The 16,663-nt window shown below is 41.5% G+C and overlaps 2 protein-coding genes across 3 annotated transcripts in view; one reads left to right on the top strand and one right to left on the bottom strand.

The window, feature by feature from the left end:
* Positions 1 to 16,663, top strand: part of LOC139768930 (uncharacterized) — a 165,123-nt gene that overhangs the window by 93,326 nt on the left and 55,134 nt on the right. The window lies entirely within an intron of this gene.
* On the bottom strand, positions 4,261 to 7,701 carry Hry (bHLH transcriptional repressor hairy). The gene is made up of 3 exons (XM_071699314.1): positions 7,100 to 7,701; positions 6,136 to 6,231; positions 4,261 to 5,904 (listed from the first exon to the last, which is right to left on the bottom strand). The coding sequence occupies exons 1-3, from the start codon at positions 7,253 to 7,255 to the stop codon at positions 5,074 to 5,076; spliced, it is 1,083 nt and encodes a 360-aa protein (XP_071555415.1). The 5' UTR covers positions 7,256 to 7,701; the 3' UTR covers positions 4,261 to 5,073.

The following is a 16,663-nucleotide window of genomic DNA, read 5'->3' as shown; positions in this document are numbered from 1 at the left end:
AAACCGATAAGTACGTGACATTACGATGCGAATAACGCACCTTGCTACGAAAATATGTCTTTGAAATTCCTCGGGAAATACTTTCGCGGTTGCACGGAAGCGATTAGCGAGGATTCTCAGATTACGATTCTCGTATTTATAGGTCAAGACCGCTGACGTGTCTGAAAATTAGCGGCGTCGACATTTCCCCATGCGCGAACGAAACATCTGTTTCAGGCAATCCCGGAAATTCGAATCCTCGTCGAATTGACCGTTGATTATTCAGCGTCTGGCATCACAATAAATGTTTGCGTAAGCGTCTGGCCGTGTCGCATTAGCGTCCTCGAAATACAAAACCATCGATTGAGGAACAATGCGTTGACATAGATTAGACATAGTGTTAACTGGTACTGCTACAACAAGCTATGATAATAAATTTATATGATTTTTATGCATAAATAATTAATAATTAATAAAATAAATTGCAAGGACGAGAAACATCTAAGCGGAAGAAACAAACGTCGAAAATATTTCGACCAGTCGCAAGCCTACTACCACATGCCGCGGGCTATCGTCACGTAATTTTCACGAAGAAGAAACCGTGATCACCGTGCCGTGCGTTCTCCGGCACGTGGAACGTTCAAAAATGCCAACGCTCTTTTTCGGTTGTTGCGAAAGGGCCCGGCGCACCATTACACGGAGCCGTGCTTCCGAAATGTCGCTTTGGGAATTGTAAGATCCAAGCGGTTCGAAAAAAGTTCCAGTCCGTTGAAAACGAAAAACGACAACGCAAATAATCTTATAATTATATTTTTTTGTCGATATAGCTACATATTTGTAATAACAAAGATATCTTTGCAGTTATATTTTAACGTGTAGAACGATATTTCTGAAAACGAGAGATTGAAATATAAAGTGCATTGCTCACACACAAAGATACCGCGTATATCGTAGCGATGATGTCACGCGCTCGCGTGTCGTGCTGCTTTCGAGCCGACATTCAAAAATCTGGCGTAAAGTGTTAATCTTGGCAGCATCACCAGGTGATGCTGCAACAAACACGTGAGACGGAGAATACCGTCGATAGCGTGAACCAGCGCGAACGAGATCAGGCAAGAGTCCCCTCACTAGTCGCCCGTGAGTGGCGGCGCGTGTCAACCTTGTTGTATCCTTGAAATCGCGCGCGACCGCGACCGTATGCCGAGCCAAGGCGGAGCGACGGGCTAGCAAATATGCGCTCGCGAGATTCTAGGAATCAGCTGATTGGGGAATTCCTAGAGAGGGCCACTCCGAGGAAGATTCGAGCTCTTGTTTCCTACGAGGCGGATAGAATCAGGTTTCGGATTATGACTGAAAACGCGCGTGGACGCATCCAGCTGTCTCTATCTCTCTCTCTCATGTAACTACAATTGCGATTAGAATTAGAAATTTAGTTAATATTTTGCGTCACATGTGTTACCGAGAAACAAACGGATGTTTTTACAGCAATAAGCATCGGTCGTCTAAATGCTATTCGCTATTAAATGTTAACAAAACTGGTACACACAAGTGATATTTATCCGTTTCATTTATGTTAGTCTCAAGATATTTTGCGTTCGCATTTGCGTGAGGAAAAAGAAAACCAGTAGATGCCAAGGCTGCAAAGAGTTCGACGATGCGACTTCCTTATTTTTTCACGTTCGGTAATTAACCTTTGCCACATACATGAATTATCATCGTCATAATGATCCCATGTCACGTGGAGCTTTTGCCTCACGTCGACTCGATCATTCATCGTCCAGTATTAACGTACACAACCGGCGCGCGTGACGTCCGTTAAATGCAGACGAGCGAGCGGCCGGGAATTTCCTAATGCGGAGATAACGCCTGACGCAGATTCACAGACAGCCGAACAAGAAATTCCCCGAGAGGAGGGAACTCGGACTATCCAGTTTCGCGACTTTCGTCGTTCCTTTCATCGTGAGATTAATGAGCGCATTATGATAATTTTTTCGCCGAAAAGCGAGACCATTGCACGAATCTCTCTCGGACGAGTCTCCGCAGGAGAATGTAGTTTTTGGCGCGACCCCAAATAACGCGTAATACACGGAATTAGTTCGCGCAGGTAGAACGGATTTGATATAATTAAATTTTTCGGGCTACAATCCTCGGCCATTATCATCTTAATGATCATTAGGCCTAGCCGCCTGGAGGCGTAAAAAAATAGGAAGGCAATTATAGGACGGCGAAATTCTTGCTCGAGACGAGAGCTCATCGCCGCGAGCTTCGCGTGCGCTGTTGTGCCTGGTAGGGGTCAAATTCTTCTTTCATTAGAGTATATACGCAGACAACTCGCACGATATCTGGCGAGGCGTGTTTGTTGGAACGTTTACATAATCGCAGATAACTGAATGGATGGCCAGATAAATACGATTCTAATAATGTATATACCTATTAAATAGTCATAATTTGCAGAATCTGTTTGGTATTTGGTGATCGAGATCGAGATCGATGTGAAATAAGGTGAATAAGGTGACTGATAGAGACCAAGATACAAAATACTAATAATGAATTTTTTTCAATCACATTAATTAACAATAAACAATTCCGAGTCGTTAAGTTTCAACGTTCGCATTGCTTTAATATACATTTTATTATCAAGTCCGGTTAAAAATTCAGAGCAATCTGTTATTCCTTTCTTTCAACATACCTGGGTTAAATTATTAACAGCGAATGTTCCCATAGTCGTAAAAGCTTACTTGAAATGGCGAAGGTATCTTCTTTGAGCGTAATTCGCCTACAAGGGGCGAATTACGCTAAGAGTACCATGAGAGAAAGAAGGGTACTATGCAATTTGTCATTCGGCGTGTTTTGCGTGTGGCATCCTGGCCCTGCACGCCGCGCTTCTGCCTCGCAAATTGCTGTACCAGGAATGCTATTGCCCGCAGAGGAGGACATTATGGTAATTTAGGCTTTCGCGGTTTTCGCGAAGATCAAGAAGACTGTATCTGTGTACGTTTCTTGACGCTTAAAAATTTTTTTAATTTTTGTCTCTAAAATACATATTTGCGCGAATATTGTAAGTGTGTTATTATTCTTCTTGTGCATTTTTATCACAGTTAGAATGCAAACGTGACGATTTAAGATGAGAAAAGTAGATATTCTAAATATTTTTCCTACAGCGGCGCTTTCTTTAGCGCGCAGTAGAACAATCTAAATCGGTTAGATAATTGCAGATATGTCCTGTATTTTTGCAGCACGGCGGGGAATAAAGTCAGATTTACGAGCGAGCGAAATGCACGTGACTGCCGGGCACGATGCTTAAATATACATCGTAACTGTCCACGCGCGGAGACAGCCTTATCTACTTCAAAGTCATGCGGTATAAGCGCCAATCGCTCGTTGGAAAATTACTAACATTCAGTCACGAGAGAAAGCGAGTGCGATAATCAACTATCACGATGTCTTTACTCAGAATCCAGTTTGGAGATTAGATTCGGTGACGTCTGATAATCCGCATTTCGATTTCATTTCTCGAAACGACAGTTCATGTAATCGATTGTGCCTCATAAATCGTTAATCAATACTGATAATTGTTTCTCGCGATGATCAATTAGTAATTAATCGTTTTTACGATAAAAACTTGGAAGCTTTTACCGAAGGAAGAATAAAGTATTGCACTTTATTCACGCAACGTTATAGAAATAGATTGCTAACCTTTATTATCGGATGAGAAAAGGATTCGGGTCCTTTAGGGTCCTGTAAAGGGCTTCACGGTGTTCCGACGAAATCCAGTAGAAGGCAGCAGGTTCTGGCGTTTGGTACTTTAGGCAAAGGCACAGCGGAAGGGAGAAATTTTGGGCCTGGTCGGGTGAGATGGTCATCGCAGACCGGTTTGTATACTTATAGGTGTAACGCCACTCTTCTTCATCAGATGGCGGTACCTCGGCGGAGAAATTTTGCTCTCGCGAACTGCCGTTCAGTCTCGCTCGAGACGTGCAGCGAATCGGGCATATAGGCGATAGCCGATGAAGTGCAAGCATCTTCAGAGCGAAAGTATTTCGTTTCGAAATTTTGTCGCCTGTATTTTTCATTGAAAACTTATAATTGAATTTTTATCTGTTGCATATATTTTTTAAAGCGTTTCGAAGATATCTTTTTTCATAATTATATCTGGTTAGATTAAATCGAAAATAAATCAAGAGTGAGAGCAAGTATATAAAATGTACTTATACAACTATAATGATTGAAGGAAATGTGGATTGAGGAAATGGTGGTTTATATAAACATAAAACATAGAAATTGTATTGAGAAAGAGATCAACATTTATTTGATACTCTTGCAATGATAAGCGTTGGTTGTCTATTCTCATAATAGAGAGGAATTATAAATGTAACCTCTTTTGCATTCGTATAAATATAAATAACGTGTTCTCTTTCGGTTATCGCTCATATGTACAATCTCTCGTACACGCTGTTACTCGCTTGCAACTTCTTAACATAAATCCTAAGCCTAAAATCGATTAAAAACATTCTTCGTACTTACAACGATATACTACAAATCGTTTAGCGTTTTACATACAAGAAACAGAATGGAAGACCTCGGTGATTCTTGTTGCGTAAGGCACTTAAAATATAGTATTCATATAACTATACAGAGAGGATCGACGAGAAAGGAGATAGGGATAGGGCGATGCGGGATAAGACAAAAAGGGCCGACGCGGTATTTCGAGATATATTCCGGAGAAATCATCTGCGTTCAAAATTTTCGACATGCTGAAATTTAATGATATATCTACAAGGCACTATTTAAGAAGGCACTGCCTCATTGGCTACTGGCCGACTGTGCACGCGCACTCGGGAAAATGAACTGGCGTCTCTTAACGATCCTCTACTTTTTCACGGTGATGTCCTCCTACGGACGGGACCGCTCGTCTACAATGATCTACGTAATTGAGGAACATGTTTCCGTTCCGCGGAATTTCTTTACGCGACGCATAAATCGGCACGTTGAATCGGCGCGTTTTCGGCCGCGGATTACCATCGACACGTATCAAGTTTATATCACTTCATAGTCACGCACATGTCGTGTCCGTATTTTTTCTTCCTTTTCCTTTTACCACGGCCTCCATGGTTTGTCGTCGATTGGCGGCACCACGCTCTTCCTCATCACCAGCGCGAGAGGTTTCTGGGGGGTGTTATAGCAATGCGATTCGAACTCCGAATCACTGTAGCTGTTGGCCGGAGACGTGGCGACGTCCCGGTGACTGTTGACTGGGCTGTAGGCGGTGGCCTGCTCGCGGAACGACGTCGGGGGTGCCTCGAACGCCACCGGACTTCCCGCCGACGTGGATGTCGAGCTGTTGGACGAACTCGTCGACGATGCGGATGCGGTGCTCGCGGTCCTCTGGGGAATCGGGATCAGAGTTGGTAACGGCGAACTTGGCGCCGGGGACGACGACGGCGACGAGGTGACCGGCCCTTTCGCGCCCGCCGGGAGCACCAGAGCGATGTCACCGTTCGGTAATCTGGTCGGCAACAGATGCAGGGCGGTACCGTTGGCATTGGTGAAGAAAATGCCATTCGATTGCTGGACCTGGATACGCGGCGTGGTGTCAAGTTGAGGCAGAATGTGTACTTGCAATTGTGTCGTCGGCGGCGCCGGTTGGACAGCCTGTTGAGTCGCCGTCGTCGTTTGGCCGTTGCCAGCATCGACCGGACCCAGGCACGAGGCCAAATGGGACATCAGACGTCTCCTCACCGAGGCTTCCAGACCGGGAAATTTGCCAACTTCGCTGGCGCACTCCGTGTAACCGGCGCGGAATTTGTTGAGGATGCTCGGATCTGCCGCGGCAGCCATAGCGACCTGCTGCCGTTGTAGGGTCTCCAAATGCTTCACGGTCAGTTCTAAAATGTCAGCCTTCTCGAGCTTCGAATGTCTAGCTGGCTGTAACAGAAAAACAAACCAAAATGTCGATTAGCAAATTAATGAGACAGTATATAAAATTGAAAATAGAAAGGTAGAAGATCGGCGTCAAATAATTTTAGGAGGTTAAAATTTTAGAAATCATTTTTTTTATTTCTTTAAAAAATTTAAAAAACAAAAGTTTTAAAAAATTTTATGTCGTGTGTTGCTCTCATAAGATATATGATACTTCAAGAATGTTCTGATACTTACGTCTTTCTTCATAGATTCCAAAACGAGAGTTTTTAAATCGTTCAGACTGTTGTTAATACGGGCTCGACGTCTTTTCTCCATGATAGGCTTATTGCTCTGTGAACAGAAATCATCGGTAAAAATAATAAATAGAAGTACTAGAAAAATCTCAAGTAAAATTAAGAACGTATGTCAATGAATATCGAGAACGTTAAAATATCGTGCCGAAAAAACTTCAAAAGAGAAAGAATGTCTTTGAAAACTTTTCTACTCGAAGGCTATTAAGCATCATAATGATTTGCAAGGATCATGACGAGGATCTTTACAAGTTCTTTACAAGTTCTTAATAGATAGCAACAATGGCAGGTAGAGGTATTCGTTTTGTACTTAAAAAATTTTTTTCTCTATTATCATATTTGCCATCTCTAAAGTCACGTTTGTTCAATTTTTTCGCGACGTCAGAACATTAAAACAAGTTGAAAATGACTTACAAATTAATAATACTTGTATAAATCATTGTAAATCGACGACTAATGAAAGAAATAATTAAAGACTGTTTAGCGATTTAACAGTGAGTAGTCACATAACGAGTTCGAAGCTTTCGGCGTGTCACCATAGTAGCGTCGCGCGAAAGAATAAATATCGTTTACGTTTTTCTGGAGTTCGGCACTTAAAGGAGAATAAATCCGGAGCATGAAATAGATGACACTCTTTAATTCTACTTTATTTCTAGTTGACCTCATTATTTTATGTGATTTTATTTCAAATTCTAAATATACCAATTTATATGGCATCTCAATTTTGAAGAGAAAGTAATATTATCATGTGAAAAGAATTAATTTCGCAGTGCGTTAATAGTCACTATATATATTTTTCTCTATTATAGAAAATGATTCGCTGCTCCGGGTCAATACTCCGAATCAATACTCCGGAAAATGTAACACGCTGAAGTATAACGAAGAATCTCTTTGATCTTGACACTAACCCGTCGATTTTCCCCGGTTCTTCTCGTAGTTGTTGTGGCCGTCGGGGTAGTTTGCGCAGGGGGCTGGCCAGCCTCCTGGGGCACGTGCTGCGCGGGTGGAGTAGCGCCGACGGTGACACCGCCGGTCGGCATCGTGGCACCCACTCCGGTCACCATTATTTACTTTGCTTCCCGTATCACAGAAGTGTTGAGAACTTCCAAGCTGAATAATTCTGATCGACGTGAAAGCACTGTGAAACGAGATCGATCACTTCACTGATAATCCAATGATCAGCTGCGCTCGATGTCTCCTTCGTCCGCGAGGGAATCGCGGTACGAGGGTGAACCCGACGGTGGAACGTGAACGTGAAGGAAACGTGACGATAGAGTATGCACTCGTTTGCTCGTCTCGTTTTCTCTAAACGCCGCTAAAATTGCGACCGCTCGCGACTGGTGTCAGAGCTCGACTAACTCGATGAACGGCGAACGTCTTCTATCGTGCAGTCGGAGCGTGGCACCCGGTGGAATGCCTGGTGGCGGCGCTTTCGGTGGAGGGGACATTCAGTGGCGAACGTACCTGGTGGGGGGATCCAGCGCGTGACGCTTTAACCTGACTACCCCTACCATCGAATTCCGACAGTCGGACGGCACCCGATGCCTTTAAGGCCCCCCACTCTGGACTTTGGTTCCCTCTATGGCGTGCGGCTTGGACCCCCCCTTGGGGACTCCCCCGAAACCCCTTTGGAGTCGATCGATCGGACTTTACCAGCGAGATTGACGTCAGTGATCTCCGACGGAATTTTCGATTTGCAACTTCAATGGCTTTGCTTTATTAACAATTGTTTATCGTTAAGCATGAAAGTAAAATAAGATTATGATAATTAACAATCTTCTACAGATATACATATACCATCGGTTATTACTAATGTCAATTAAATGCCACGTTCATTAAATCGGCAAATTTCAAATCCAACAAATGTGACATTCAATTCCAACTCCGTATACTCATCCGAGCGACAACGACGACGTCGTTTGCATAAGTCCGCGCGAGAGATAACTTCTCGCTGCACCCACAGAACGAGAAACAATGGGACGAAACATTTCCACGGATCGGCGATTAGTCCCGCAGTCTCTGCAAAGGTCATTATAGAACCGGCTGGCCCCGGTTAGGCGCGTTAGCATACGCGCCGTTCCGCGCTCGGCGATGGTAATTCCGACGAGGACGCGAGTATGCGACCGGTCGTGCGAACGTCATCGGGGCTTATATCACGTCCCTCAAAAATAGCCGAGTGCCACCGTGTGCGGAATACGACGGGCTGACGCACGCGCGTAGCTCCGGCACGTGCCTCGTACTCCCTCCCGCGATGTATGCCTTTCGAAATTGCTCTTTCTACTTGGCGCGACCGATTAAACGCGCGCGGCTCCGTATTTATCTCGGCCGTCGCACGCATACGTGACGGTATACGCACTGGCCTGAAATACGACGACCGCATCGATCTCGTGCCGGATCTTAACTTTGTTGACTGTTCAGACGGCGCGCGGATGGTTGCGTGCAAATATTGTGACGTGGATCATGATATCCCGGTCGTTTAGCACTCCTCACGCGTTGCCTCTGCGTCACTTTAAATTATAACTGGATTTCAGCTTCGCAAAATGATAGTTTATTGATGGCTCCTTTATCAGATAGAGTTCAATTGGACGATCTATGGGAAATCTTTGTTCTTACAGACATGCAGGATGGCAGGAAATAACTTATACAGACGGTAGACGCTCCTGCGTGAGTAATGCTTTGTTTACCTTGCGATTATATGGTGCATGATTAAACCGGATATAACTAGTCTTTGCGCAAACGTAATGATATGTACCGCGATGTCTACCTGATAAGCGTTGCTCTTGAGACTATAATGCGGCAAATATCATCGCGTTCCGTCAAGCACCATGTTGCAAGTAATATTGTACATTCAACTCCGTTTCACATCGTTGCCTTTTCTTGGTATTATCTCTGGATGCTCAAGGTAAAAAAAGATACGCTGATAATTTAGTGCATTGATTAATTTTGCTAGTAAATTTTTGCATAAGTTTTGGACAAGAAGAGAAATCTTTAATCACATTACATCGAAATTTGACAATTATTTGCTGAGATGTAGTACAATTTGGAAGTACGCATTTAAAGTACGCTGCAAAGATAACGATTGCTCCCACGATATCTGCGTGACCCGATCCACGATTGCAGCATCCCGCTAGGAGCAGGAAAAGAGTAACGTAAATTCAAGGGTTCGCAGAAGTGCGATAGGTGCGACGAGGTTCGCCCCCGGAGGATTCAGGCTCGTGTCCTCGCGCGCGCGCGCGAGAGAGCAGAACGGCGGCACCACACGAGGAAACCGACAAAGAGAAGAAAGAGGGAGACCGCCGCGGCTCGATACGAAACGACGGAAACAGGGATAGAAGGGACGGGAAACGGACGAGGATAGCATGAAAGAAGATAACGCGCGCGCGACTTCACCTACACGGAGAAAGAAGGTGAGGCACGTCGCCAATCACGTAACCGGGATTCGACGCGGCGTACGACAAAACTGCGCTGATTGGGCCGATCCGGTCCCCACCACTGGCAATTGGCTGAGGACGAACGTGCCGCGCGCGTCGCTTTTGCAAGTGGTGGGGGTGTGATGGTCATTCGACTTTGAGCGCTCGAGCAGTGCGGGCGCGTGGATCGCGAGCTGGAACGTGTTTCAGAGAGACGTGCGTGGGGGCGGCGGTGGTGATTATGAGGAAGAGGATGGGTGATGAGAGATCGAGGAATTTATATGCACTACTGTCGTGCAACTCGACGTATTTTTTTTTAAATAGAATTATGCAAAACCGTTCTATCCTGTTCAGTTTGGGATGAATAATCGTAACTAATGTTTTTTTGATTGGCTAATCTTATTTAGACAAAAAAAAATTTTTTTAGGTATGGTCTAAAAATATTAAACAAGGTAATTTAATATTAATGAATACATTTGAAAGTATAAAAAATAGGTAGGAATTGTATTTGTAATAATAATTTCAATTGACTGAGATAAACTAGTACTTGATTTCTTTTTGTGTAAATCTTAGATTAGGGTTGCACGTCTGAAGATTATAAGTAGAACTAATAATTGCATAAACTCTAGCGATTGGCGAATATTTTTTTAACAATAAGCTAATTTTATGGTTCACGAAAGATATAACAGCATTTATCTATGAATACTGAAGTATGCGATATTAAAATGAGCAACTAAATAATCTACTTATTCGTTTTTTTTCTGAATTTAGTATAGATTTAAAGTAACGCCAGACATTGTGCTTCCATCTGTCGGTAGATGCTACAGGTTTTTTCGCTGGACCAAAACGTTGCTCACAAGCTGAGCTGAACAATAACGAAAAAGTTATACTGCTAGAAGATGAATGAATATAGAAAAAAAAATTATGTATGTATTTCGATGATGCTCTTTATTGATCGTTTTTAAAGATTTAAATCATCTTAATTGTTTAAATTTAAAAAAATATTAAACATTTTCTATAACATTTTGTTCATCAGTTGAGACAATTCTATTATCCTTTCAGTCCTTCGTCGAGATTATGTTACGATAAATTCTATAAATTCACAAGGCGGTCGTCCTTCTGCGACATTTGCGCCAGCTTACGTAAGACTACATGCCGATAAGCTCTAATAAGCAACGCACTAATTCATACCCGAGCGATAACTAACGGTCGGCGAAATGTCGGTAGACGAATAGTATCTCGGTCAAGGAACTTGTGCCCCTCTTTATCGCATGTCGTAGCCTTCGGTAAGATTTATGTAAGATATATATGCGATACAGTTCGCGCCGCTGATCCTTTATAAATTCCATTATTCTTCGATTCAGGGCGAAACGGATTGGCTACCGCACGTACGCGATATCAGTTATCAACCGATATATATCACATGTTAATGTAAAATTTCTGTTTGCGTCGTACCTGCATGATATATTCCCGCGATAAGCGTTATGTGATTTGCACTCTTTAAACGTAATAAATTCAACGGTGGTTTGATAGAGATCGCACGAGCGCGCGTTTTGCAATGCAAACAGTGGGTATAAAAGGTTGAGATTAACGTACATGATGAACGTTGCTTGCGCGCGAGTATCCCGGTAGTTACAGCGGCACCTGTTTGCCGGGGACCTACGGCCTCTGTGAACTCGGCGTGACTCATTAGCTTTATAGGGTGCCGGGGCATTATGTGGGGCCCCGGTGGGCCGGTGGTGGCCGCATAAAAGCGCTCGCGAGGCGGCATCGGCTTTGCTCGCGGCAAATGAACATTAATATTCGCTCCCCTTTCCGTCGAGATATCAGATTAGGGGTTCGCGGGCCCTTCTCGCTCACCCGTATTTTATTACACCGTCCGGCAAAAATAAAGAAGCCGAGCAACGAGCAAAGGCACCCCGTTTGCAGCGCCCAAGTGCACGCCGAGTGTTGCAACAATCTGATTTCGCCAGCAGCACGGCTAGCTGTACCCTCGCATTACTCACTCCGTTTTTCCTCTCTGGTTTTCGTTTTCCTCGTACTTCCCGCAGCGACAAAACTGTAATTGTCCCTGCCGTTGCCGGCACTCTCCGTCGGTCGAGAAAGTCGATCCTTTAACTATCTGTCCGCTCTCAGAGTTTCTAGCTCCTCTTTGCAGGATGTTGCAGGTGCGGCCAATGTGTGGGTTGAGAATTAACAGCAAATTCTATTAGATATCACAGACACAAGTTCTCACAGATCTCTTCACGATTGTGTTCACGAGTAATGTTGTATTATACATGGTCTCTCGACATCAGTGAAAATTTTCACATCTCTTTAATCATGCGCAACTAAATCTTTACTTTATAATATTCTGAAGCTTAAAGTTGTTTTTTCTTTTAAATTCTACGCTACTCTGGATATGAAATCGCTTTTGATGCGTGCAGTTTGGGACTTTGGAGGAACGGTCGTGAGATGCAAAATCACTTTGACTCAACCACGGATTTCAGCCGCAAGGGAATCATGGGTGAATGCACGCGTAGTCACGCTTTGCGATAATTTATGACGACTGCGCGAACCGAATACGTTTCTAAGCATGCAAGGAGAATTCCACGCGATACGCCAGACAGAAACTCGCGCAATTAGGCTACGGGATCCCCTTCGTTCTGTCATTATCCGCTGCTCGTCAGCTCGAGGCGTTGACGTTCATTGAATTTAAAAATGTAGCAGTAATTTTTGAGAAGCACACGAACACGTGATGATAATTGGTCACGGAGGGAAATCGCTCCACACATAGAAAATCGAAGGCCATTTCCGAGTCTTGCTTTTGGCATTATTTGCTTATCCGATAATGGCTGGCAAATTGTTGGGCTGTCAGTCAGTGAATATGCATATGTATTGTAAGAGGCGTACAGTGCGAGTTTTACAACTCGCTCGAGGCGGCCAATCGAGAACCTTCGACTGGCCTGAATATATATCGATAGGATCGAAATGGCATGTATAGTTTGCGCCGCCGAAATTTGTTACTCTCGTGTTAAGAATTGCAATTCTGACATTTTTGAATATCTCGAGAAATCTGGCACGCGAGTGTCTACGGTCACGGTGCACGCAAAACTGGCTTTTAAATTAATTCCGCGCCCTTTTGAGCGAGATTAAAATTGGGCTGCTTTGTGCTATGCCGCATATTATAGCTAGCTGCAACTTTTCATATTGAGAACTTGCTTCCGATCTCGCTTTCAAATAAGCTGATTTTTTGGACAGACTTGCATGTTTTTTATTCGGTTGTCGTTTGCCTGATGGTCGTAGTACAACAAAAAAAAGATGGCGCATAGCCAGAAGCAAGGCAAAAATGATTCAGCGAGAAAAACGAAGGACCGTTTTTCGAGGGCACGCGAATGTTCCATACCAACGAGTCACAGTATGATCGCGTTTACGATAGGTACGTAACAAGCGAGACCGTATTTTTTCGGGCTGACAGTAGAAATAAATCTAAAAAAAAAAAACGCCTCGTAAACGCCATGTCGGCAAGTGTTTTTGTGCGACAGAAAAAATCTCGGCGGGGCTAATAAATGCCTATCAAAAACTCGAGAAAGGAGACCGTTCTCGGTACAGCTTGTAAAAACATATCGAGGCGTGCTATATTTTTTTTCGACCATGCTGATGCAAGAATACGAAAAAATCAGTTTTAATAGAGTTTTATAAGAATATAGGAGGATTGATCAGTCGGCATAATAAACCGAAAATTTCCGAATTTCTAACGGAAGAAATTTTTTCGAAGCTTTTCCATAATCTTTGATCATATATCCATGCTGGCTATCTACTATTCTTTCATTGTATCTTACTTTACTTAATTATACACTATTTGTACTTTCTTTTGACTATTTTATCTTTTAAACCTCAAGAAATGATGAAATGTAGAAAAAGACAAATTATTCCTGAATAGGTTTACGTATGAAATATGTGCAAAATGATAGATTAGCCAAAAGCTAACCCATTTAGTGATGAAAGGATGTACGCCGAGGTTTACACCCTTTTGAACAGAATCCAGAGCGATCATTATTCTCCTAACAGGAATATTTGAAAGGATTAGCTTTCCGTAATGGTTAGGTCTCAATTTAGTTTACTGAAAAGACTTACAAAGAATGAAAAAAGGAAAATTAAACGGTATATGAATTATGTGTTGGTGAAATAGAGATACTTTCAGTGGTAAGATAATTATACGCAAATACTCAAGACAACTTACTATTCAAGCATCTTATTGATTTTTTATTAGGAAAATTTTTCTTGGCTTTAAATTATATGAAAAAAATTGAATATATGAAAAAAAATTATATACAAATTTTTTTAAAAATTAAACTAATTTATATACATTTTAATTTTTCTTTCTGTTTTTTAAACATATTTTTTTCTCATATTCAACGCAAGACTTAAATATTTCTAGGTATTTTCTATGAAAATATTTCGAGAAATTGAAAACATTATTTTTCATTGTATTGTTTAGAAAACCAGAGTAACCTTCTGTTTCAATTAAATTAGAATATACATAAATCTTTATTCAATAGTTACTCAATAGAGAAACTTGTTCACGTCTTGCCCTTTTAAATATTCGTCAGAATGTGATGAATGTTACGTCAAACAAGATTTAGCACTTAGGCAACAGCAAAAGGCGTCCGACAAGCTAACGGTAGGTACTTAAGCCTTGCAGACGGCAAATTTACAAAATTGACTGATCAGGGTTACAGTGCGCTCTCTTTAAGGCGCACTCTTTAAAGCAAATTTTACTTGGACGGCGGTTTAGAAGAGAATTTGCATAGAGAATGGTAGGAGAAACTTTATACCATTTCTTTTCAAACGTATTATGCAAAAGTGCAGGGTTAATGACGCTATACATCATCATTAAAATTTCGTGCGCTCCTTTTCATTCTTTTTTTATTCATTCTTTACAATTTAAATATATTTTTTCATATACTAACAAGTAGATATTAATTAATTTTAATTATAAATTTTTATCTATTCGAGTACCTATATTTAAAATATATAGAAATATATTTAAAGAAATATGGAAGGGATGTATAAGAGAAAAATATAGGAAGAAACATAGAATCCTTTTGTGTGTTGTATTTCCAAGATTTATATGAGCACAATTTATATGAGCCATTTCTGCGTTTATTTATTGTAGATATCACAGAAAATCAGCATATACATATTTCTTACGATATTGACCTTCAACGTAAACGCCATAATGTTTCTGTAACAGATTGGGCTATTATAAAGCTTTTCGTTTCACCCGTCGGACAAAGAAGAAACATGCAAAGTCACTACTTCAAGTCGATAGGGTTAAATAGTCAATACAGCGTAGTCTGTACTACAAGTTCTTAGTGAGCTACAATATTTTTTTGAACCAGGTAACTCTTTTCCATCTGTTTTTTTTTTTCAAAGGGTTACAATCGAATACGAAGTAAACGAAACATAAAACTATAAAAAAGACCTGACCTCCATGGAAGTGTCAAACTCGTACTGTTCCTGAAAGGGTGGAGGACAACGAAATAGAGCTCAAAGAAAAAATCAACTGTGACTCTAAAAAATCGTGACGCGTAGAGAAAAATTGTAAACCCTTTAGGTCCGTGGCAATTGATACTTTTTTACCACTTTCACGTCATAAAGTAACCAAAGGGTTGTCGTCAGTACGAACAATCGACTTTCACATTTTTACTGCGCCAGATTTCGAAGATCAAGGATATTCAAGATGGTGAAAGGGTTGCGAGCATGGCAAGAACCGACAAGTTTAACCTGCGGCTGAACTAGAAATGCTTCAGCTATAGCTGCAATCAACTTTATGGTTAATTCTTTTATTAGTGATCAGTGATTTTTTTCTGCTTAACCCGTTCAGTCCTTTTTAACCCGTTCAATTTTATAACTCATTCAGTTTAACCCATTTAGTTATAACCCTTCAGTCATAATCCTTTTTTGTGGCGGATTTTATTTTCGGATGGGTTTACCGCGCCCATTCGTCTAAAAGATGACGCGTGTTAACGCGCAAAAAGTAGAATGGGAAAGGACAGAGTCGCGTGTCTTCAAAAAATATCCTGCGTTTGACCCGAAAAGGTTTATACGTCTTTTCATCTATTATTCCAAGAAAAGGATACTTTAATTATCCCCAGAAAATCCCTTTTATTGCATCTAATGTATCTAAATATAATATAAAAATGGATTGTGATAAAAATAATGAGCGATATCTTTCATCACTGATTTTATAAATTTAATCTTAGCATTCAATTATATAACTATACTTTTACGATAATATTTTACTTTATATTTCTTCCGCGAATTACGTTAATACATTACATTTCTTAAAAAATATAACAGTTACATGTATGTGCAAACTGACATTTTTGCATAGATGCATTCTACGCGCTGTAATCAACTCTTTTCGCGGATTTTTCTTACGCATTTTACTCAAAAGACAGTTTATTGAGCAGAAGAAAATGTAAGTCGATGTTTATATCCTTTAGTTTCATCTTATCTTACGTGCTTACCCGGACGTGAAGTCTTCCGTGAAACGTTAGGAACAATATACATTGAGGGACCGAGATATCGACGTAAACGCGTCCGTCGCAAATTCCTCGAAAGCCGTTCGACATTTTACGATCTCATTGGGCACGACAAGCGTGGTCTGGAATTTTAGCGATTGTGTAGTCGCCCGTTCACGATCGCCCTCGGTAAAAGTTTCCGCCACCGATCGCGCATCGCCGCGCATTCAGATCGATTTTCGATTGTAACGCGAACAACAATGGGAGTGCCATAGAACGGCAATATGTGTTAGTCCATGTAAATCCATAGATTTGCGTGAGTTTACTATGTTTTTTTATCTTAACTGGAAGATATAACTATTAAGCAATATAATCCTGTGGATATTTCAATTTCTCTATTTTTTTTCAAGTCTAAATAATCTGTGGCATCGTCATTTAGTAAAGCACAAGTAAATTTTATGAAAATTTAGACACAATGAAAATAAGTTATCTCGAGTCACATACTTGATTTTCAAAATAATTAATTGCTTTTTAATCACACATGTAAATTTTG

This window comes from Temnothorax nylanderi, unplaced genomic scaffold, assembly GCF_030848795.1.
Source record: "Temnothorax nylanderi isolate EJ_2023f unplaced genomic scaffold, tnyl_v1.0 TNYL_tig0002_pilon, whole genome shotgun sequence".
NCBI lineage: Eukaryota > Metazoa > Arthropoda > Insecta > Hymenoptera > Formicidae > Temnothorax > Temnothorax nylanderi.
Note: the sequence above shows the minus strand (reverse complement) of the source record. Positions and strands in the feature narration are given on the sequence as shown.

What these genes read in the sequence shown, in the direction of transcription:
- Hry (XM_071699314.1), bottom strand. Translation starts at nt 7,255, where the DNA reads ATGGTGACCGGAGTGGGTGCCACGATGCCGACCGGCGGTGTCACCGTC. An exon ending in GAACCGGGGAAAATCGACGG is followed by an intron (nt 6,232 to 7,099) that starts GTTAGTGTCAAG and finishes TTCTGTTCACAG; the next exon opens with AGCAATAAGCCTATCATGGA. An exon ending in TGGAATCTATGAAGAAAGAC is followed by an intron (nt 5,905 to 6,135) that starts GTAAGTATCAGA and finishes TTTCTGTTACAG; the next exon opens with CCAGCTAGACATTCGAAGCT.